Source organism: Mesoplodon mirus (assembly GCF_964341445.2).
Source record: "Mesoplodon mirus genome assembly, chromosome: 19".
Lineage (NCBI taxonomy): Eukaryota > Metazoa > Chordata > Mammalia > Artiodactyla > Ziphiidae > Mesoplodon > Mesoplodon mirus.
Window position 1 is genome coordinate 29,129,919 of NC_138995.1, and position 24,158 is coordinate 29,154,076.

General features: G+C 42.6%; 1 protein-coding gene across 3 annotated transcripts in view; it reads right to left on the reverse strand.

Moving 5' to 3' along the window:
• BBS2 (Bardet-Biedl syndrome 2) overlaps window positions 1-18,965 on the reverse strand; it is a 33,542-nt gene extending 14,577 nt beyond the window's left edge. For 2 of the 3 annotated variants that reach the window (XR_014292252.1, XM_082607716.1), the window contains exons 1-7: window positions 18,688-18,965; window positions 13,084-13,311; window positions 8,473-8,598; window positions 8,142-8,204; window positions 7,251-7,328; window positions 2,247-2,351; window positions 2,077-2,163 (exon numbers count right to left, since the gene is read on the reverse strand). Coding sequence is in view for 2 of the 3 variants with exons in the window: in XM_082607716.1 (XP_082463842.1) it covers window positions 2,077-2,163; window positions 2,247-2,351; window positions 7,251-7,328; window positions 8,142-8,204; window positions 8,473-8,598; window positions 13,084-13,311; window positions 18,688-18,804 (804 nt within the window). In the remaining variant the exon portion in view is untranslated. Of the gene's footprint in view, window positions 1-2,076; window positions 2,164-2,246; window positions 2,352-7,250; window positions 7,329-8,141; window positions 8,205-8,472; window positions 8,599-13,079; window positions 13,312-18,687 lie in introns of all 3 variants that reach the window. The other variant, XM_082607715.1, reaches the window with a different exon arrangement.
• Between the last annotated feature and the right edge of the window lie 5,193 nt (window positions 18,966-24,158).

The following is a 24,158-nucleotide window of genomic DNA, read 5'->3' on the forward strand; positions in this document are numbered from 1 at the left end:
TATAGCTAAAGTTTGAAAAATGCCAACCTAGCCCAATCTTCCACCATATAACCTTTTGTAATAGCCCTGTTTAAGAGTCCCTCTTCTGGGACTTCTCTGGTGGTCTCAATGCAGGGGGCCCGGGTTTGATCCCTGGTCAGGGAACTAAGATCCCACATGCCGCAACTAAGAGCCCGCATGGTGCAACTAAGACCTGGTGCAGCCAAATAAATAAATAAATATATATATATATTTTTTTTAAAAAAGAGTCCCTCTTCCACATACACTACTGAGACACCTCAGAGAGCCCTACTATCCTCTGAGTCTCCTCTTCCCAAGGGAGGCAAATAACTAACCAACCCATCAGAAACAAAAGCATCTCAAAACGACAATGAAGGATAACCACTTAAAATGATGACTTTGTTCTAAGCAAGAACATATGCATTATATTAATAAAAGGCTAGCTACAGAAAATCTAATAGAGCAAGCATCTCAGTGACCACCATTTCTGTCTTTTCATAAACATCCTTCTGGGCAAAACTTTGCAATGAAAAACACTAATTTAGGTCATAGCTTACTACTAGTTCCTACCCCTTGTCTGAAGAATACCATGCTCTTAATAACAACATCAGTTAAACCTGAAAAGTATGGATGCTAAAGCCTGTAAAGTAATGAATGGCCCGTATTAACCAAAGCTCTTTGCACATTAACAGAACCCTCGAACTCAGATTGAACTGAACTTGCTTCTTTCTGACTACTCCATGGCCTTCAGCATTGCATTTCCACAATATTTAGCAAACAAGAGGGTTCATTTGCTAACTAAGAAACAGGACTACGAATTTATATTTCTGTGGATTTTCTATTCTTTTGCTTTATCCAACATGAAGGTTTTGCCTTGGAAGAGAAGATGAGCCTCCAACTCAACAAATGACCTACTAGAGAAAAAGTCAGTTGGCTAGTCGCAGTTAATTTAGTAATTTTGTACCTATATTCACCTGCTGGATCTGTATATTTTCCTTTTAATACTATTTCTGTTAAGTGCAGATATCAATTTTTCTACTTATATAATGAACTGTATAGTTTCTTATCTTTTTTATGCCCTACAACAGATTATATAATAGAAATTTCTTAAAATTTTGAAAGCATTTAACGAGAAAAACATCTAGGTCCAGAGTCAGATCTGAAGGTTACTTTCGATAACTTCTCAAGTCAAGTAGTTTCTAATTCTCGAATCAACCATAATAATTTATATTCCTCCAGAACAGGGTCCCCTTTATGGATTTTCAAGTTTCTTAATAAGCAACTACATGGTCTTCCTTTATCATTTTTAACACCCATTGCCAAAGACAAAACCAAGTGGAGAAGTAGCAACCAACATAACAGTTTTTTAGAATCTGTTTTTCACACAACACCAAAGGAAGGTTACAAGGCACTGGCCAAAAGTAAAGAAAAATCAAAGAAGAAAAGATAGAATTAGCTGATCTCCTCCAGGCAATCGGCACTGACAGATGAAAGAGCTAGGGCAAATGGTATCCATGGAGATCCGACAGCTACTGAAGCAGTTGCTAACAAGATAATCCTGACTTGCCAAAAGACTGTAGAAAATTCTGATCTGAAGTTAAAAAAGGAAAGAAGCAAAAAAATTCTATTTTGAAGTTCTAGCTCAGAAAACAATATGCTAACATAATTCTTCCCATTAATCCTGTTTTTAGTCAGACTTGAAGATTTACTAGAAAAGAGCTATACACACAGTTCACTATTAGCTTATTAAAAATCCTTTTTTTTTTAACGCGCTTATGCTTAGGATCAACTTGATTAAATTGATTCTCATTCCTTCAAGGAAGAGATTCAGGAAGAACCTTCCTAGAGATTTTCCCCAAATAGCGCTTATGAGACGGAAAGGACACTCACTCACTCTGCAGTGTTGATAACTAGAGCAAGAATTAAAATACATGGGAAGATTATAAAGTTACATTTGAAAGCACAGCCAAGGAACTCAAGTTTATATTCTCGTGTTACTGCTCTGAGTCATACAGCCAATGTATCTCAGACAATTATTACTTTAAATCATACTTGAACTCTACTGTTTAAACTTACCTTCCCATTGGACCAACCGGTTATCAGTTCACACACTCCATCAGAATTAAGGTCAAAAGCATGAATGCTCATGGCATGATTTTTGGACTGAAAAGGAATTTCAACAATTAGTACATAAGTCTCTCAATAAGTATAAAATCCCTGAATCTCAGAGGCTTAATCATACTAACTTTAATTCTCCAGTATCGGGCTGTTTTGTCATAAACTCCAACTGTGCCATTGGAAAGGGCATAACCAAATCGACTGCCATACATGGGACAAAGAGAGGTGATTATCTGCAAAAAATAATGATAAACACACAGTTTATTAAGGCTCAATTTAATGCAAAGTGTGGCTTTATAAAACTGCATGCCTTGCTATAATATAAGTATGTTAAAATTAGATTTAAATGCACTTCCAATCCATTAGAGGGGAATGCATTCCCCTTCTCTATGATCCGTGTCATCTATTTCAGAGTTGGATAATCAGCATTAAATAAACTCACAAAATTTACTGTTTTAGATTGAGCATATGTAGCAAGTTTCAACAAATTAGTATTTTTTAAATAATAAAATTAAGGAATTAAGGAGGGAATAAGCCACATACACAAGATCTGGAATATGTACAATAGATGTTACACACACTAACTCAAAATGTTTTAATTATTATTCCAGTTTCCTTATGATATCCTACAGCCTAAATTTTAAAAGGACTTGTAAAATCCACAATTAAACATCTTTTAAGTGTATACTTTTCTATGACATAATTTATTGTTTGCTAGAGATGAAAGACTTTTGTTTTTTTTTTTTTTTTTTTTTTTTTTTTTGCATTACGTGGGCCTCTCACTGCTGTGGCCTCTCCCGCTGCAGAGCACAGGCTCCGGACACACAGGCTCAGCGGCCATGGCTCACGGGCCCAGCCGCTCCACAGCATGTGGGATCTTCCTGGACCGGGGCACAAACCCGTGTCCCCTGCATCGGCAGGCAGACTCTCAACCACTGCGCCACCAGGGAAACCCGAAAGACATTTTTTAGAAGAAAACATAATCCTTTGAAAAGCAAAAACCCAGCACATGGATTTCTGTATCTAACAATATATATAATGTATATATTATACTGAAATATTTACAGAATTATTAGAGGATTTAACATACTTAAGAGGACAAAATTTTAGATACTGAAAAAAATTATCCTTAAAAGTTAAAACCAAAGTTTAATGATATCTATGATCCTGCAGATCTACTTTCTAATTCTGACACTAATACAAGAGATATAAAGAAATAAATTGTATAAAGCAGAGAATAGTTGTGGAATTTTTTCTACACCTACAGCTTTTCTATAAAACCACCCACTTCACTTAACTCTGAATACAAAGTGCTGGGTAGGACTCCAGAATTATTTAGCTCAAGGCATTCTTTTGGCAGTGCTGTTCAACTGCCAAATAAATTATAATTTTGCTGATGTGTGAAAAGACATTTGAACTAGGAACAAAAATCAAACCAAGAGGACAGGAAAACAGCTCTGAAATGAACAATCTCATGAAGTCCACATTTTCGTAAATTTAGCCCCAGTTTCCCTCGGTCCCTTAGTCCCTCATTAGCTCACTAGTTTCTTCTTTTGCGGACTAGAGGATCAAGAGGCACCTCAAATCCCTTGCTCTATTTCATGTTCTTCTGTCCTTTTCCAGGATTTAGGGAAGAGGTGTTTCAAAGAATGCACTCCCCTCACATCTAGTATTGACAATAAGCAGAAATCCAACAACACCCCAATGATTCCCTAAAAGAGAAAAGATTTACTACAAATTTTTTTTTAAACAGAAAAAATTTTTTTAATGTATTCATTTATTTTTGGCTGCGTTGGGTACTCATTGCTGCTCGCAGGCTTTCTCTAGTTGCGGCTAGCGGGGGCTACTCTTCATTTTGGTGCACAGGCTTCTCGTTGCGGTGGCTTCTCTCGTTGCGGAGCACAGGCTCTAGGCATGCGGGCTTCAGTAGTTTTGGCACGTGGGCTCAGTAGTTGTGGCTCGCAGGCTCTAGAGCACAGGCTCAGTAGTTGTGGCGCACGGGCTTAGTTGCTCCGCGGCATGTAGGATCTTCCCGGACCAGGGCTCGAACCCATGTCCCCTGCATTGGCAGGCGGATTCTTATCCACTGCGCCACCAGGGAAGTCCCGATTTACTACAAATTTGAATGAAAGGGAAATGGTAATGCAGGACACAGCACCTACAGGCCAGTGATTCTTAAGTTTTTTGGTTTTTTTTTTTTGCGGTACGTGGGCCTCTCACTGCTGTGGCCTCTCCCGCTGCGGAGCACAGGCCCCAGATGCGCAGACTCAGCGGCCATGGCTCACGGGCCCAGCCGCTCCACGGCATGTGGGATCCTCCCAGACCGGGGCACGAACCCGCATCCCCTGCATTGGCAGGCGGGCTCTCAACCACTGCGCCACCAGGGAAGCCCTTAAGTTGTTTTTTTAACAGGGTGGTGGCGACCCCCTTCAAGAATCTAATGAGGGGACACATCCTTTTTCGGTGCAGGAGCCCGCTTTGTCCCGCTTTGCCTGGCACAGCTCTAAAGCTATTCCTTTCTACTTCACCCAGAACTCTGTCTCTGAGATCCTATTTGGCACCAGTGCACAGAGGCCAAACTTTCAAGACCAGGAGGGAGTGGTTAAAAGGACTGGAACCCCTCGTGGGAGAGGGGAACAAGTGGGAGGGGCTGGTAGAAGGATAACGTGCCCTGCAATTTGGAAGATAAAGGTTTCGTGTGTGGAGCGGTTCCCAGTGTCCACAGACTCCTGGGTTTGGAGCAGTAGCTTGTCGTGGATGTAGAGAGTGCTATGGTTGGGAAGCCCAGGAGCTGGGTGGCCATGCTGTTCGGTTAATTTTGAGACAGTGTAGGAGACAGTTCAACGTGCAGCTTGGTGGTCAGGCTGCCTGGGCTTCACTCCCAGCTCTGCTACCTACTAGCTGTGGGACCTTGGCCAAGTGTCAGATGGAGTGTGTAAGCCTCCATCCTTTCATCTGTAAAGTGGGCTTAATTGTAGCACACCTTATGGGATTGGTGGGAGGATTATACTAGATAATTCAGGAACACACTTACATAGTGCTTGGCTCGTAGAAGGTGCTCAGAAGTGTTAGCTAGTATTTTTACTGTTTTTTAACGCTTCCACACAATTGTTGAAGTCACCTGCAATCATGTAAGAGATGAAAGGAAAAGGGTGAACTGGGTGCCAAAGGAATCCATGACTTTTGGGGGGTGGCTCCTAACAGGTGACAAGGAGAGGGAGAAGCATGAGCTTCAGGGGAAGAGGGTTTTGTGGATAAAAGAGCAAGAGAATAGTCTGAGAGTGTAAAGAAGCAGCTAAGAGAATACTGACCTCTTCCCTGCAGATGCAGAGATATAAATTCTGGAGAGAGAGAGAGAGGGAGAGAGAGAAACACGAGGAACACGGGTATGAATATGAGAGGACACAATTGTAAATACAGAATTGTTTGAGTCCGAGACTTCCCTTGTGGGACAGTGGTTAAGAATCCGCCTGCCAATGCAGGGGACACGGGTTCGAGCCCTCGTCCCGGAAGATCCCACGTGCCGTGGAGCAACTAAGCCTGCGCACCACAACTACTGAGCCTGTGTCTAGAGCCTCAGTGCCACAACTACTGAGCCCGTGTGCCACAACCACTGAAGCCCGCGTGCCTAGAGTCCATGCTCCGCAGCAAGAGAAGCCACCGCAATGAGAAGCCCACGCACCGCAACGAAGGGTATCCCCAGCTCGCCACAACTAGAGAAAGCCTGCGTGCAGAAACAAAGACCCAACACAGCCAAAATAAATACATAAATTAAAAAAAAAAAGAATCTAATGAAAGCTAAGGATCTTCTCTCTAGAAAAGCACACATTAAACACATACACATAAACAAAACCGCCCCCATATGGACACACATCTTCAGACTGTTGCTTTTGGCACTCACTTCTCCCCTTCATTTTCCTCCATCCACAGCTATTAGTTTACAACCATAATAACTAAGACTGCATAAAAAGTATAGTAAGTCAAAGTAAAAATCTATAATAAAGGTAAACCAGTTAAAATCATTGATAACACTTTTATATATCAATATGCATGTTTTGCTTTGTGGTCTCCCTTTTGTAGTCAGGGAAATAGAAGCGTGACACCCCTAGACAGCTTTGTAAGTGGCGAGAAGCGAGGATGAGTGGCCAAGGTGAGTTCTGAGGCTGGTGCCCTCAAGCTTTTCTGATACAGACTCCCAAACACCACCTGATTCAATTTTGCACAATCCCATCATTTTGATCTCCAAGACTTCCTTCTGTTTTTTTTTTTTTCTGTCCCTTTACAATGGTTACAAGCCATTGCTCCTTTATCCCTTTCTCCTTTCTTAATTCAGAATATCCTAATTCTTTTTTCTGTTTCCATCTTGCCCAATCCTGGAAAACCAGCAGCATATAAATATCCTAAGAATACCAAAACTACAAAGGATAAGAGTAATCTTCGATGTTTTTTTTAAAAAACACTCTTTAAGAAACATCTCAGGTTCAATTACATGAGTAATTCTAATCACAAAGAAACTAGTCAAGTTCTCTAACATCTGATTTTTAAGTTTACCTATAGAAATGTGCCTAAGTACTTAATTTGAATTAAGAGAAAAAGTATAAAAATCTCATTTACACACTTTATTCAATATTCAACCCCATTTAATACACATGAGGAGGAGGAGGAGGCACAAAGCTACAAATCCTGACCATATGCCACTTAACAGCCATGAGCTTGTAAGAGAAACTTAACAGGGAAACTTAACATGTTCCCTCATCTGTAAAATGAGAACTAATAATACCTTCATAACAGGGTTGTTGTAGGATGAGTAAGTTCAGTGCCTGGCATATTTCAGGTGCACAATAAATGGTTGCTATTATTATCAGTAGTATGTATTAGCTCATTAAAAGAAATACCTTTATGTGCTCAATAATTTTTCTGTATTTAATCAGTCTTTTCAAGATATATCTTGATAAAGGATATTTAAAATGCTTCTTTCTCTGTAATGCACAGCTCTGTTTAATCCCCACAGTTTTTACCTTAAAACTGTCTGGGTTGTGAGAAGATGTCCCAGCACTCTCCTTTAATGTTACATTTGACTATGCTAATTTGTCAAGGTTATCATAATTCTGATACCTTCTTACACTTCTTACCTCTGTTTCTGTCATTTCTGCCACAATCTCATCTTCTTTAAAAACTCGGATATCAAAATCCTCAGATCCAACAAGAAGCTGAAAGGAAAAAAATCATACATATTTAGTTCAGTGAGTGAACACAGCAAAATTTCCAAAAATAAAACAAAAAAATCGCACGATACTTCGTATGTTCCTACAGCCACCCAGGAGTTCCAACTTCCCAGTAATGTGATGCTCAGAAAGGTTCCTTCCATTGAGAAGGTCAAGATTCAGTCAGTGAAGAAAAAGTGGTTACTATAGATCCTGCCATGTGGGCTGCACCTCCTACCCAGAACAAGTTCTTTCACCAGGCACCTGAAAATGTTCTTGGTTTGGTGTCTGTCTGCCTGCAGGTGGAAGCCCTGTTTCAAAAGCCGGAGCCCAGTATCCGTGGACAAGTGGAGGTTAAGTCAATGCCCAACCCAGTATTTCACTGGCTGCTCAAGAAGTTAATTTCTAGAGAAACCATTAGAATAGTTTAAAAAGGCTAAGAGCCAATCTCTAAAACTTTCAGATTACTGAAAAAGTTGGCTAAAACTGAGAACTAGGTACGATTTAAAAGCATTGGAATCAAGTTACAAGACTGTGAATGTGACTGCGATCCCATCAAATGTTCTGCCTTCTCTCCCTGTCAGATGTCTTTGAAACATCATGGTCTTGATCTCTGTATTAGACAAACACAAGTAAATTATTGTTGAAAAGAGAGGAGAGAGACAAATGAGGCCACTTAGCTCATCATTTAGGCAACAGAGCACCAAAATCACCTGTGAGAAGCTAACAGCTCTCTCAACATTAATGTCACCGTCAGGGGAAAATGTATGTACTCAGCTGAGAAGTATACACAAGTGAAGTATCTCCTCCCGCACGTACCTCTTTCTTCCCATCACCATCAAAGTCACACAAGGCCAAGGAATGAACATTATCTCCGGTAACCTGAAAATAGAACCAAAATCATTACCACACCATCTTTTTTCACTTAATCCAAACACAGGAGCTACATGAAAGAGAGGATGATACAAACCACTAATTTAAAACTCTAATTACTCATATCCTTTTTTTAATGTACAGAATTATAAACATTGTTCTATTTTGTTTCTATTATTCATTACAGTTAGTGGTAAAAAACAAACAAACAAGACCTAAAGAACATTAAAAGTAAAAATGTTTAAGAGTACTAAAGAGAGTATTTCGTTCTTCATACCGTCCAAAAGAGATCATTTCCTTCATGATCGAAACCCTGCAGAGCACAATTTCCACCAATAATTGCAAGAGGAGAGGAAATGTCTCCCAATGTCCCCAGCACAATTGCATTGGCCCCATCTGCTACCTAAGAAAGGAAAAAAGACAGGAACTCTCAAACACAATGCTGCACGGGCACACTGGAGGTAACATATACCCCTCTTTTTATTTAGATACTCAGAGTCGTCTGTCATCATTTCTGAGAAGCCACATGGTCTCCTGAGAGGCAGGCCAGGGCTGTCCACTGAGGACCGTGTCTGTGGCTTATGTGTGCTCATGCAAGGATGAGCACAGACCCAGGATAAACTCAGGCCCTTGGTCTCTCACACTAACCTGCTATGATAACCTGCTACAAAATCCCAGGCTCTCTTGGACCACCAGGTTCTAAAGGCCAAATTCCCCAGAGAATCAAGACTTATGCCTTTAAACATCCAAACTTTTGTAACCTATTTTAACTATTTTAGATGGAAATCTTTTTAATACTTATTACTCAGTTCTCTCGCTACTGCTCTTTTTAATCGTAAAGTAAATTGTAAAGTACTAAAAACTACAAACACCTATAGACCCACCATCCAGAAATAATAAGTGTCTTGACTTCTTGAATAAAGTACATAAGCACAATTTAATTTATTTTTGGAAGGTTCGAGGACATCTTTGGAAACACTGTTTATTGTATAGGAAAATAGTCCTTACTTACATAATCTTTAAGTAGGAAAACTATAAAAAATAGATTGGCTATAAAAAAAAGAAAAGAATTCATAAGAAGCCAAAACTACTAACTGGTCAATCAATCAAGTTAAAAGGTAAAAAAAATAAACTGGGAAAAATAACTGCAATATATAGGACAAAGAGTTAATATTTCTTGTTAATGAGAGTTAATACAAAGTAAATAAATAAGAAATGGGTAAACACACCCCAAGCAAAAATAAATAAATAAAATAAACAGGAAATTCACAAGAGAAGAAATACAAATAGCCAACAAGTATAAAAAAAGTTCATTCTACAATACATCATTTTTGACTTTTCAGATTAGCAAAGATGAGACCTATTGTTCGTTAGGGTGTGATAAAACAAGCACTCTCATATTCTGAGGGGTAGGTGGGAAAACAGTAGTCTTTCTAGAGAGCAGTTTAGCAATATCTAACAAAAATTTCACTTAGAAAAGGTTTTTAACTCAGCAACTGTAAAGCTGAATTCTTGTGATAATTAATTTTATGTGTCAACTTGGCCAGGCCATGGTACCCAGATATTTGGTCAAACATTATTCTATACGTTTCTGTGAAAGTATTTTTTAGATGAGATTAACATTTAAATCAGTAGACTCTGAGTAAAGCAGATTACCCTGTAGAATGTGGGTGAGCCTCATCCAATCAGTTGAAGGCCTAAGTAGAAAAAAGACTGACCTCCCTTGAGGAAGGAAGGATCCTGCCACCAGACTGCCTTTGGACTTGAGCTTCAACATCAGTTCTTTCCTCTGTCTCTATCCTGCTGGCATAACCTGCAAATTTTGGACTTGCCAGCCTCCATAACTGCATGAGCCAATTCCTTAAAATAAATCCATCTCCACTCCCTCCCTCTCTCTCTCTCTCTCTCTCTCTCTCTCTCTATATATATATATATATATATATACATACACATCCTATTGGTTCTGTTTCTCTGAAGAATCCTAATACAGTCCTAAACTCAATTTCAGTCTTATACAAAAATACAACAGTATTTTTGTCACACTGAAATAGGCAAAGATTTCTTAGGACAGAAAGAGCACTAACCATTAAAGAACAAATTGATCAGCAAGACTTCATCAAAATTGAAAACTTCTGCTCATCAAAAGATACCTACCTATTGGAATGAGCCACGTATTGAGAGGAAATATTTATTTTACATGAATCTGACAGAGAACTTGTGCCCAGTATATCCAAAGACCATCTACGAATCAATAATACACCCAAACTACCAATAAAAAATAGGCAAAAGACTTAGATGATTCACAAAAGAAGACATACAAATTTTTAAAAAGCACAAGAAAAAGTGTTCTACATCACTGGTCACAAGGAAAATGCAAAATGAAACCACAGTAAGATACCACTTCACACCTACTAAAATGACTCAAATTACAAAGATGGGCAACACCAAATGCTGACAAGAAATGTGGAGCAAATGGAACTCTCACACATTGCTGATGGAAGTGTAAAACAGTACAACTACTCCTAGGTATTTACCCAAGATGAACTAAAACATATGTCCACAAAAAGACTAGGACAAAAATGTTTACAGAAACTTTATCCATAATTGCCCCAAACTGGAAACAACCCGGATGTCCATCCCACATGTCCATCAACAGAAGAATAAACAAATTGTGGCATATTCACACAATGGAATTACTATTCGGCAACAAAAAAGAACTACTGGTAGGGACTTCCCTGGTTGTCCAGTGGGTAAGATGCCATGCTCCCAATGCAGTGGGCCCAGGTTCGATCCTTGCTTGGGGAACTATAGCACACACGCATGTAGCAACTAAGAGTCAGCATGCCGCAACTAAGAGCCCACATGCTGCAACTAAGAGCCCGCATGCTACAACTAAGACCCGGCACAGCCACAATAAATAAATATTAAAAAAAAAAAAAGAACTACTGCTAAATGCAACAAGTATGACTCTCACAGACGTTAAGTGAAAGAAGCCAGACACCAAAGAGTACATTCTGTATGATTCCATTTGTGTGAAGTTCAAAAACAGTGGAAACTAATCTAAGGTGACAGAAATCAAAACAGTGAATATCTATAGGGAATAGGAATTGACTGGAATGGGGCACAGCAAAATTTTCTGAAGGGATGAAAATGTTCTACTGGGTTGGCCAAAAAGTTGTTCATTCCGGTTTTTCCATAAGATGCTTCCATAACACCCCCAATATATTTTTATTGGGGGGTGTTGATTACAGGGATCAAAACTCATTGAACTGAACACTTAAGGTTTGTGTATCTCACTGTATGTACATTACCTCAATAAAAAAATACCAAAGGAAAAAAACTGCATTTCTAAGAACTTACCCTTAGGAAATAATCAGAGAAGTTGGCAAAGATATATGCTTATGAAATTCTCAATTGTAATAGAGAAACTATGGAAATAACATAAATATGAAACAATATGGAAAGGGTTAAACAAATTATGATATATTTTAACACAATGAAATACTATAGAGCCAATAAGAATAAAGCATAGATATATAGTAACTTCAATATAAAGTTCAATACAATACATATATTTCTGAATAAAAAGGCCACATGTAATATCCAGGGAGTAGAAACAACCCAAATGTCTATTAAATGATGAATGGATAAATAAAATGTTGTTTATACATACAATGGAAAATTACTCAGCCATAAAAAGAATGAAGTATGATACATGTAACAAAATGTCCAGAATAGGGCTTCCCTGGTGGCGCAGTGGTTAAGAATCCACCTGCCAATGCAGGCGACACGGGTTTGAGCCCTGGTCCAGGAAGATCCCACATGCCGCGGAGCAACTAAACCCATGTGGCACTATTAATGAGCCTGCGCACCACAACTACTGAAGCCCACGTGCCTAGAGCCCGTGCTCCGCAACAAGAGAAGCCACTGCAATGAGAAGCCCACGCACTGCAACTAAGAGTATCCCCCCTTCCCCGCAACTAGAGAAAAGCCTGCACACAGCAACAAAGACCCAACACAGCCAAAAATAAAAAAAATAAATTTATAAAAGAAAATGTCCAGAATAGTCAAATCTATGGAGATAGAAAGTAGACTGGTGGTTGCTTAAGGATGAGAGGTTGGGAGAAAATGGGAAGTGACTACTAATGGGTATGGGGTTTTTTCTGGAATAATGAAAATGTTCTATAATTGATTGTGGTGTAGTTACACAACTCTCTGAATAAACCACTGAACTGTATACTTTAAATAGGTGAATTGTATGGTATATGAATTATATCTTAATAAAGCTATTATAGAAAAAAGTAAAAGGCTACATGTATATAGTATGATCCCATTTTGTAAAAAAAAAAAAAAATCACTCACAAATACTTAGTAAAAAGTCGGGATAAATCAATTCAAGAGTTAAGTGCTATTTCCAAATGAAGAAACCATGCGTAATTATTTTTATTTTGCTTCTATATCTTTTCTATAATAAATTTGGATTATCTGAGAATTAAAGTTGCAGTAGCCTGTAGATGGCAGTCTACAGTAAGTGCTTCTCCTAGAAACTACTATACTAAACTTTAATGCAAAGCCACCAGGAGACCTGTTTGCTGGCTCCCTGGCTGTTGGCAGAACTCTCAATGGCAAATCTTGACAGATGGAAGTAGCACAGATATACCTCCTGAGAGATAAGCTGGTGTGTCAAAAAGCGGTTACCAACCATGACCAAATAAATGTCAAGTACACAAAGGAGATGTAAATGACAAAATCCGCATGTTTTTTAACTACACTACAACAACCACATAAAAAACCAAAATAAATGTCTGATCTCTTTTAATCATAAAAAAGAAAAAGTGGACACTTAATGGGTAATGGAAGTTTTATGGTTATAAAGGGGTATACTTGCCTCTCTGTAGAACAAATCCGAATTATTGTAGACATCATAAGCCAGAAGATTAGTCTGTGTCCCCACTAAAAGAGCATCATAGCCAAGTTCAGGGTTCAGTACTCCTGCAGTCAGGCAGCTGACTGCCTGGTTAATGTTGAGAAGCGAAACATCAGACTCCAGGGGGCTCTGCAAGACCCTGGATGCACTGAAATGCTGGCTCCGGGTATGAGGGTTGTGAATAAAAACCTAAAACAAAAACAGTTAATTACATCCCCTTAAAATACCAAAAATGTAAAATTAACATACATCTTTTTTAAAAAGACTCAGGTTATTAACAGATATCAACATTAACAAGAAGTGACTTTAATAATCTACAAAACTTAAAACACCCATACACAGTTCTGTGCAAGGCTGGCTTTCAATCACTGCAAACTGTGGAAACCCAGTGGTTCTTAGCCTTATAAAGAACAAGGTAATAGCCAAGATCTAGTTGTTGCTTCCCAGGGCAGCTTATATACTACCCACCAGTAGAGTGTTAAAGCACTCTTACAAACCATCCTTTTCCTGGTCAACCTATAGGAAGCTGCTACCAGCTACAATGTGATTGCTACACACGAAGATCAGAGAAAATAGAATAATAAACACTTCCTTTAGTATCTTCCATCCAAGCACCTAACTAATTCACTTCCTAACCCTTAAAACTGGTAGTTTTAAGGTCTGGTAGGTAGTAAATTTGTCTTACAAACCTAAACTGAGTCACACAAAGCAAGCTTCTTGAAGGCTTTCATAGTCTAAACTAGTAAGACAGAATTAAATAATTAGCTCAAAGTTAATTAATTTAGCAGTTTCAACTATCATAAATATAATCATCTGAGTATCCCTACAAATCTTTAAATTTCCTTGGGCTTCTCTAAAAGGAGGTTTAGATTAAAACATGCATTCTCAAGAGGGGTGATATTGCTCTCAAGATGGGTGGATGGGGCCTCCCTGGTGGCGCAGTGGTTGAGAGTCTGCCTGCCGATGCAGGGGATACGGGTTCGTGCCCCGGTCTGGGAGGATCCCATATGCCGCGGAGCGGCTGGGCCCGTGAGCCATGGCCGCTGGGCCTGCGCATCCGGAGCCTGTGCTCCGCAACGGGAGAGGCCACAACAGTGAGAGGCCCGCATACCGCAAAAAAAAAAAAAAAAAAAAAAAAAAAAAAAAAAGATGGGTGGATGGGTTTGGGGTGGGGGGGATCTTAGACATTAGAATGGCTTGTAGCCTCCAAAGGGTCTTTATAAAAACAGATATACTGTATGTCTGTGGTATTAAAATTTCATTAGGGAAATTTTAATTTTCTGAAAAAAGCTCTATAGGAGGCAATATGGAAAAAAAGAAAAGGATGAGAAACTGCACTAGAGATGCCTTAAGCCCCTTCTAGTTCTAAAATTTCCTAATTTTAAATGAGCATTTCACCCCTTGGTATAAATCTGTAACCAGGCGAGGCCAGTTTGGTTGCTCCACTCAAAAGGCCAATACTGGAGAGACACGTGTTGGTGGAAAAGGAAATTTTGCTTTACTCAAGAGGCCAGCAACCTGGGAAGATGGTGCACTAATGTCCTAAGACCATCTGCAAGTTGCCAGTTAGGAGACAAAGGTTTTAAAGGCAGTGTGAGGGAGGGATCTGCAGGGTGCGTGAGCAGCTCGTGCACAATTCCTGGATTGGTTGGCATCAAGCTGAAGTTTCAAGCATCACCTATCTTCTGGCTTCAACCGGTCTGGGGTCTACGTGCTTGTGATCAGCAGTTTTCATCTGGTAGGAGTCTGCTCCCTGTAAAAACAGCTTAGGAATGTGTGTCAGACTTTTATAGCTTTCAGGGAACTGGGAGCTGGGAGTTCCCGTGACTCCTTATGGCTGGTTTAGAGTCTAAATTGTTGCCAGTTTCCCAGCTCAACAGCTTGTTTCTCCACCTTCCCATTCCTAATAATTAACTCCTGAGTCAGCCTTCTGAGACTCAGGGCAGGCCTGGGAGACTAAAGCTTTTCTACAAACAAGAGGCAGGTAGAGGACATGGAGGGGAGGGGTCTGTCCCAGGAAGGCCCCATAGCGTCCTGCTTGGTTACAATGCCTGCTTTTCTTTGATAATCCTCAATCCTGGGGAGGAACAGGGGTAGAACAAGAAAGGAAACAAAGTTTGAGATAGAGAAGTTAATCATAAACTCAGCAGAGGAACTCAGTTTTAGGGGACTCGGTTTTAAATCCAAGCAGGATTAGTTTTAAATTATTATCTAAACAAGGTAACCTATTCGACAAAAAATAATTTTTATTTTTTTTTTTATTTTTATTTTTTTTTCTTTTTGCGGTACGTGGGCCTCTCACTGTTGTGGCCTCTCCCGTTGCGGAGCACAGGCTCCGGATGCGCAGGCCCAGCGGCCATGGTTCACGGGCCCAGCCGCTCCGCGGCATATGGGATCCTCCCAGACCGGGGCACGAACCCGTATCCCCTGCATCGGCAGGCGGACTCTCAACCACTGCGCCACCAGGGAGGCCCACAAAAAATAATTTTTAAAAGATTGGTTAGAAACATAGAGATAATATGTGTAGCTACTGAATACTGTGTTCATGTTCTCATTTGTGTAATACTTTCCAACATGCCTTTATAAACATTACTGCATTTGGTCCTCACAACATTTGGTCCTCCTGATATACAGAGGAGATCAGAAGGGTTAAGGCCCTTTCCCAAGGTCTCACCACTGATAAGTGACAGGGCTAAGATGCATGCCTGGTGTCTGGCTCCAGTAATCTCTAGTCACATCTTACTTCCTTTTATAACAGTTCTGAACAAAAGAACTCTTACAGAGTCTTCTAGTAATTAGACAGGCTGAGAAAGAACAGGAGGAAAAATAACCTATGGACTTCATGTTCACTGTTATTGGGATGAAAAGAGTTTGGAGATTGCTGTCAAGAGCAAGAGCCCCAGGAGTCTGGTTTCTCCCTAGTTCCCCTCCTGCTGTTCTCTGCATAGAGCAATCAGTGCCCTGGAGACTCACCTGTCCCTCAGGCTCAGTCACACAACAAACAGATCACTCCCAGTGCCTTCAGCCAAAGGACTGGCTGAAGTTCACATATCTGTTCTGGCTGAGGGGGTGTTGCTGACAATATAAATTCCAACTAGGCCCTCCAATTCCATGGTGAGAGGAAACATGTCCCCCGAAGAACTAATGTTCATCCTATAAGAAACCCCTTTTTAAAGCATCCTTGCTCAGGTTCAGAGACCAGATCCCAATAAGTCAGCCCCCCATTCACAACAGAGTCCCACTGAAAATGACAAAATCCTGTTTCTAGAGACATGGGCCCCGACAGTCAAGGAGGTAACTTTAGCCTTACCTGCAATGTTTGTTTTTAAAGGAAAATATATTTGTGTATTATTTGGATCATAAAATAGTACCAATTTTTTCTTTAAGTCTAAAGATAAAAGATCAGAACTTTTCAGATTTGTTTTTGAAGTTCTGAATATAAAGTGTCCAATTACACAGGACATAGGAACTTCTCTCTCTCTCTTTTTTCCCCCCATCTTCAGAAAGAGACTTAGAATCAAGTGTCCCTGCCTCCCACTCTAGGTCACATTCTAATGAAAGTGATTCCATAGAAACCTCTGCCTGATCTTCCCGCTTCCACTCCTACACTCCCCTCCCTGCAGCTCTGTTGCAGCACCAGCCAGTGATCCTTTATCTAAAACATAAACCGAATCCCGTCACACACTTTATTAAAACCAAGGTCTTTACGGTGGCCTACAAGGCCCTATATGATCCAGCCGCTGGCTACCCCACTGCTTCCCTCAATCCATTCCAGCCCCAGCAACTTTCTTGTGTTTCTGGAACACACACAAAGTATATCTCTACCTCAGAGCCTTTGTACTTGCTGATACACTTACTCCACCTATCTGCAGGGCTGGTTTCCTCATTTGCTTCAAACCTCTGATCCACAGTTATCAGAGGCCTATCTGACCACCCTGTCTAAAATAGCAATCTCCCATCACCCCCAACCCCTTACTCTGTTTTTCTCCCATGGAGACAGTGTGTGTGTTTCTGTTAACTATCTGGCTCCCCCTCTCAAAGTAACCTCCAAGGGGATGAGGCTTGTCTGTCACCTTCACCCTTGTAACTGCAGAGCTAAGAACAGTGCCCAGCACATAGCAAGCCCTCAATAAATCAGGGCCTGAGCTAATATCAATGGGATCTTTTCAGCCCACTTATGTAGCTGCTATGCACCTACAGCAGAACCAATATGAAATTTTGGTATTTGTCAGTGCCTACAAACATTATTACGTATGAGGCTCTGTGCTAAATGCTTTCCTCCATTATACAACTTAATGAAAATGAATCATTACTTTTTACTTATGTATCCCAAGGCACGGCATATGAGAAAACATACAACATAGGTGGCAGTGTCTCGAAAACTATAAATTATATAAATGTTAGTTTATTAAATCCACACTGGGTCAGAGAACATGCACTCTAATCTCATTTCTACCGCTTTCCAGTTGACCAGCCTCAAACATTGCTTTGAACCTCTCTGAACCATTATTTCTAATCAGTAAAGTGGGAGTAATAAGAAGAAAATAACAGCTAACAGTTAGTGACCACTGCCTATATGCCAAGCGCATGACATGTATCAGTAGTAACTGACTTAATCCTCTTAGCAACCCTATGTGGTAGATACTAAGTACCTTGCTCAAGGTCATGAACTTAGTAGGTACCGGAGCCACAATCTACGACACCTGTGCTATGTGGCAGCGGTTGGCAATTTAGCAAGGACGCTGAGATGATTAACATAATAAGGCTTTGTACCTGTTAGAAGTTATTACGCTTGGCGTCATAGTATTCCATGTTTTGGGGGCATGCCTCCATCAACACACAGTTTCTTGATTTGCCTTGTCTGCTGTCCTTCTGGACTATAAGCTTTCTGAAAGTCAGGACTCCAACTTTCTCTCTGAATCCCCAAGATCTACCACAAAGGTGTCCAGTAAGTCTGGTAAATGCTGAATGACCATACCTTTTTCGTCTCTGTAATTCCCACACCTTGCCCAGCACCCGGCACATAGTAAGCCCCTAAAAGGTACTTAGTAAATAAATTATAGGAAGAGACGTGACTGTACATGGATAAAGATCGAAAGTGCAATTTGAATCACTTAAGGGTCCTGTGTGATTTTTTTCCCCCCGTAAAGTTGTTGGCTCTGAGAGGCAGTCTGAGATAGTAGGAGTTCCAGAGCGAAGGGCAGAGGGCCTGGGCTCTAATCTGGGGTCTGCCATTACTGCTAACCCTGACCAAGCCATTCCCCCTCTGGGGTTTTCTCTTCCGTAAGCTCCCTGTCTGTAGAGAGACACCAACATTGTCCGAGTCTAAGTGCCTGAAGACAAGTTAACTGCTCAGAAAAGCCGTTCTGCGTGATTATTCATGATGTGTGCGCAGGATGGAGAGCTACGGAGGCTACCAACCCGTTGCCGGGCAACCCTGGCTGGGGGCGGAGCCTGAGAATGAGCAGCTGGACTGCAGGGACCTAGCGGGCGGAGGTCGTGGCGACTCCCGGGGCCCGGGCCCCGTGCGGGTGGGAACGGGTGGGAACGTGTGGGAGCGGTTACCTTGCCTGCTTGGGTAGCGGCCGCCAGGCACGGGTGAGTCCCGTCGTAGCGCCCTACGGCCACCATGCGGGGGCTGATTTTGTGGCGCAGTTTCAGGGTGAACACAGGCAGCAGCATGATGGCGACAGCTCAGGAGAAGAGGGCTAGTGGTCCGATACCGGTGCAGCGAAGCCGGCCTCACACGCGGCGGTGAAGAACGCGGGGACCAAGCCGGGCGGGAAACTGAGCGGGACTGAGCTGGACCCCAGGCCACCGGCTTTTTCTGCGGCTGCGCAGGCCCGCCCACCTAGTTCTGCGGCTGCGCGGTCGGGTCTCAGGCTCGGCTGAGGCTGAAACTGGGTCTCGGTGGTGGGGTCGTGTCTTTAGCAGATGAAACTTATCCGCGTTGGATTCGACTCAACTAACAGGTCTACAGTGGCGGTGTCTGAGCCAGCGCACCCCTGGGGCTTCTTCTAGCACTACAACCAAGCTGCTGCACCGTTGCAGACTACGCGCACGTCAACCACACTCCAAAGGGTCATTAATTCAAGAAATATGCCTTGAATGCCTACTCTTCTCCTTACTTTAGCTGTTATGTTGATGCTCACAGTAGTTACTAAATATATAGACTCTTTAAAAAAATGTTTTAAACTCTCAGCTTTAAATGGTCCATGGCTCTTTGTAAGATGGATGCTCTATAAATTTTAAATGCAAACACGAAAATTTGAAAAGTCATTAAACTTCTCGACATTCATTCAGATAATTTTTGAGGGTTCACTATGTGTCAGGCACTGTTCTAGACAACAGAGGTATGGTAGTTAACATGAGACAAACCTCTGCCCTCCTGGAGCTGACCTCCATTTCAGGGGAGACAAACACTAACTGAGAAATACATGTGGGAGCTCTTTTGGTAGTAAGTGGTAAGGAGGGAAGAAGGATAGAAGTTTGGAGGGAGTGCAGTTTTAAATAAGGTGGTGGGGAAGAGACCTCACTGAGACAGTCACGTCCAGGCAAGAACTTGAAAGAAGTAAGGGAGTCAGTTTTGAGGAAGAGTGTTCCAGCAGAGGAAATTCAGGTGCAAAGGTACTGAGGGATCGCTCTGGCTGCCTTCCAGAAATAAACGGTTAGGGCTGAGGGACGAGATGAATGGGAAGCAACAGAGGAGACTGAGAAGGAAGCCAAGTGAAGAGAGTGTTGCCAGGAGTAGGAAAATAACCGTGTCAGATGCTGTAGGTGGGTCTTGAAAGATGGGTTCTAGAATATTCTTGATATTTCCATTTTGTAATTACAGCCGTACAAATGAGCATCTTTTTTCAAGCGTACTGGGTGGGGGGGTGGTCTGTGACTAGTTGTAATCTCTTCTGGAGATAATGTCAAAAGACTAAATTTGGGCTTCCCTGGTGGCACAGTGGTTAAGAATCCACCTGTCAATGCAGGGGGCACAGGTTCGAGCCCTGGCCCGGGAAGATCCCACATGCCACGGAGCAACTAAGCCCGTGCGCCAGAACTACTGAGCCTGTGCTCTAGAGCCTGCAAGCCACAACTACTGAAGCCCGTGTGCCACAACTACTGAAGCCGGCGCGCCTGGAACCTGTGCTCCACAACAAGAGAGGCCACCGCACTGAGAGGCCTGCGCACCACAGCGAGGAGTGGCCCCGACTCGCTGCAACTGGAGAGAGCCCGCACACAGCAACGAAGACCCAACGCAGCCAAAAATAAAATAAATAAATAAATTCAATAAATAAATTTATAAGAAACTAAATTTGAGGGCCTCGATGGAATGTAAGGCCTGAGCCAACAGCCCGATAAACCCCGTCTGATAGGCCCTGCCTCTGGCTTCTCCCAGCTCCTTTCTGCCCCAGTGTCTCTGCTTCACTGCCTAGACCCCACAGTCCTGTAGCACTTACCCAACCAGCCCTGTAATGGAAATTGCCCTGGGTCTGTTCTCCTGCCTTTTACCATCAGAACTTTGTGAGGTACCCCTCCCCTCAGCCCCTAGACTCTGCCTCCAGGGAGGCATCAGCTCACAGAATCCACTCCCTTTTGCTAATAGCTGATCACAAGGCTAACAGGACACCCCTCCCAGGAACAGCTTGAAAGGAATAAATCTCTAATAGAGGTCATCTCACAGTCTTCATTTTTCTGACAAACATGTATTGCGGGTCTCTGTGTGCTAGTCAGTGTTCAAGTAGTTAGGGACACCATGGTATACAAGAAAGACATAATCTGTGCCCTCACGGAATTTACATCTAGGAGTGTATTCATTTGCTAATACACCACCATAACAAAATACCACAAACTGGGTAGCTTAAACAACAGAAATTTATGCAATCACAGTTCTAGAGGCTGGAAGTCCAAGATCAAGATGCCGAAACAATTGATTTCCCCTGAAACCTCTCTTGCTGCCTCTTCCCATGGTTGTCCCTCTGTGCATGCACCCTTCTCTGTGTGTCCAAATTTCCTGTTCTGGTAAGGACACCAGACTGATTGGATCAGGGCCTGCCCTAAGGGCCTCATTTTAACGTAATCACCTCTTTAAAGGTCCTAACTCCAGACAGGCGCATTCTGAGTACTGGGTGTTAGGACTTCAACAAATGAATTTGGATGGAGGGGTACACAATTCAGCCTGTATCAAAGGGACAGGGAGAAACAGACACTGAACATGAAAGCAAATAAGATCACTTTCTCTGATAAGGCTGATGTGCTGAGGCTCAGAAAAGGCTTTTCAGAGGAAGTGACATTTGAACCAAGAGCTTTATGACAAGAAAGTGTCAGCCATTAGAAGATGTGAGGGAAGGGCATTCCAGACAGAGGGAACAGCAAGGGCAAAGGCCCAGCCTGGGCACGTTTGAAGATCAGAAAGAAGACAAGGTGGCGGGAGCCTAGCGAGTGAGAAAGAGAGGCCAGGAAGGGCCACAACACACAGGACTGTGAGCCACACCAAGGAGCTTGGGTTTTAGTCTTTAGCAGGCAGACAAGTCCATGGCCTGCTGGATATCCACGTAAAGCTGGTCTTGGCCTCCATCCACCCAGTGAAGCCTCGCTCACTCAGTGTACTGCCTTGGGGGCCTGCAACTTTGCTTTTGCTCTTCCCAACAGGACAGTACCAGCAGCAGTGGCAGCCATCACTGACATTTAATGAGCATTTTCTAGGTGCCATTCTGAGTACTTTATATGGATCATCTCTCTTACTCCTCCCTATGAGGCAGATACCACTGTTATCCCATTTGACAGATGACAAAACCTTCCCAGAATCACCTCCTCCCTTCATAACTCTTCACTGCTTCCCCATTTGCAGCCAAAGTAAGTTCAAGCTCTTTGACAGATTATACAAAGATCTCCAAGTTCTGACCACTGTTGGCCTCTGCAGCTCTGCTTTTGCTGCCTCTTGCCTCAAGCTCAGTCCCTTCTCAGCTGCTTTCTTAGCCTCTCTGCCTTTGCTCACGCTAGCCCTCTGCCTGGAATGTCCTCACCCCCACCTCATAGGTTGGACAGCACCACTCCAGGGAGTCATGTCTGACGGTCTCTCTTACAGCAGCTACCACACTTGGGAGGTAGCCTCCCTTCCTCTCTGTGCTTCCATGGGTCCCCCAGCAGTCACATCACTTGCCATATTCGGGGTATTTGAGTCTTTGCATCACAACCCTAATTAGGAACAGCATGGATCCCCCAGAAGGGTAGAGAATCCCCATCCTCCCTGCCAAGTGCTGATCAGGGCAGGGACTTGGAGGCCTTCCAACCATAGCCAGGAGAGGCTGGCCTACAGTCTTCTCTACCTCTCACCACCCACTAGGAATCACTGGCTTTTCAGAGGGGACACATTCTTCACATCAGGGAGATCTGAGGCTCCTGAGAGCCCAAGACTTGGAGGGGAGGAGCTTGTGGGCTCTAGGTTGGCAGCATTCCATAGCAGGTAAGCCCACAAGCCTTGAGAGCCTGCAGGCCTGGGTTTAAATTCTTCCTCGGTCAATCACTAGTTGAGACTGGGGCCCATCATTTAATCCTCACGCCCACATGTATTGAGTGCCTTCTCTGTACCAGGCACTGGACACACTAACTCACTGAATCCTCGCAGCCACCCTCTGAGGGAGATTCTGTCATCATCCCATTGTACAAGAGAGGAAACTGAGTCATGGGCAGTTTTATAACCTAAGTCCAAGGTCACACAGCTGGGAAGTGGCAGAACCAGGAGGGCTCGCCCAGGTGGTCTGGGCTCCAGAGCCTGAGCTGCTAACCACTGCACGTCCTGTCTCCTTCAGTCAACCCCCCAAGCACCAGTGTCTCTTCTAGAAAAGAGAAAGATTAATAGTACTACTTCTGGGGAATGTTGTTGTGAGAATTAGACCAACGAATATAAATAAACGACTTGAAGCAACGCCTGGCACTTAATAAGGGACCCCATAAATGGTTATTATCGTCGTTATTATAAGGTTATTATTATTACCTATAGCTGAAAAGGCTGCTTTTGACTTGTTAGGGTTGCTATTGTAATAAAGTTGGTGTCTTTTTTCTTTTTTTCTTTTTTTTTTTTTAGCAGGTAGCTTTGTTCCAAATATCCTCTCAGCACTGGGGTTAGAAAAACCAACCTCACTAGTCAAGGTCTGGTGGACCTAGTTGAGACCAAGAATTTAGATCCTGACTTACAGGGGCCATGCCTGCCACCTGCCTCTACCTCTGTGTCCTCACCTCGCCTATGCAAAGCACCCACACTAGAGGGTGTGCAGGTGTAAAGAACGGAGGCTCTCACACATCAGGACTCAGGATTAAAGGCCTAGACAGAGGCGGGGTGAGAGGGCCCCCAGGACCTGTGGCCTCCACTAGTCTAGTCACAGGGTTGACGTCTGGGAAGTGGACTGGGGCAGGGGAGCAGCTGGAGAAGCATTTTTGCCTTTATCTTTACGCACTGTGGTGTTGGCTGTTTTTATAGTGAGTTTGTTTACTTCTGTAATTAACACATACGCACGACTTGAAAATAAAGGAGTGTGAGGGTGGGGACTGTCTGTGAACTTCAGAGATCCACAGCCTCTCCCCAACCATTGCCCCAGAACCTGCCAATAAAGGACCCCAGCTTTAAGTTTCCCCAAACTTAAAGCGAGTGACCATTAGGCCATGGAGGGGCAGGGGCCGGGGACCACTGGGCAGAGCAGACGGCACAGAGCCTGGCTCTGTGAGAACGGTTCACAAATAGCCCTCCCGGATGCTCCATCCTTCAATCTTTCATCACATGACTCCCTGGTAACTCTGGGATGCGTCTACTGGGGGCCGTGAAGGTGAGACCGTTTGTGTTGGTCTCTTCTGTCAGCCCATGTCACACATGTGAAATGTGGAGTACAAGACTCACATGCAAAGCCACTTCACAGCATGTCACTTACACAAAACAGGAACAGCTAACCTTTGGTCAGCAGACAGGGAAAAGCTAAATAATAATAATACTAATAGGAGCTAACATCTGTTGGACACTTACTATGTGCCAGACTCTAAATTATTTACTT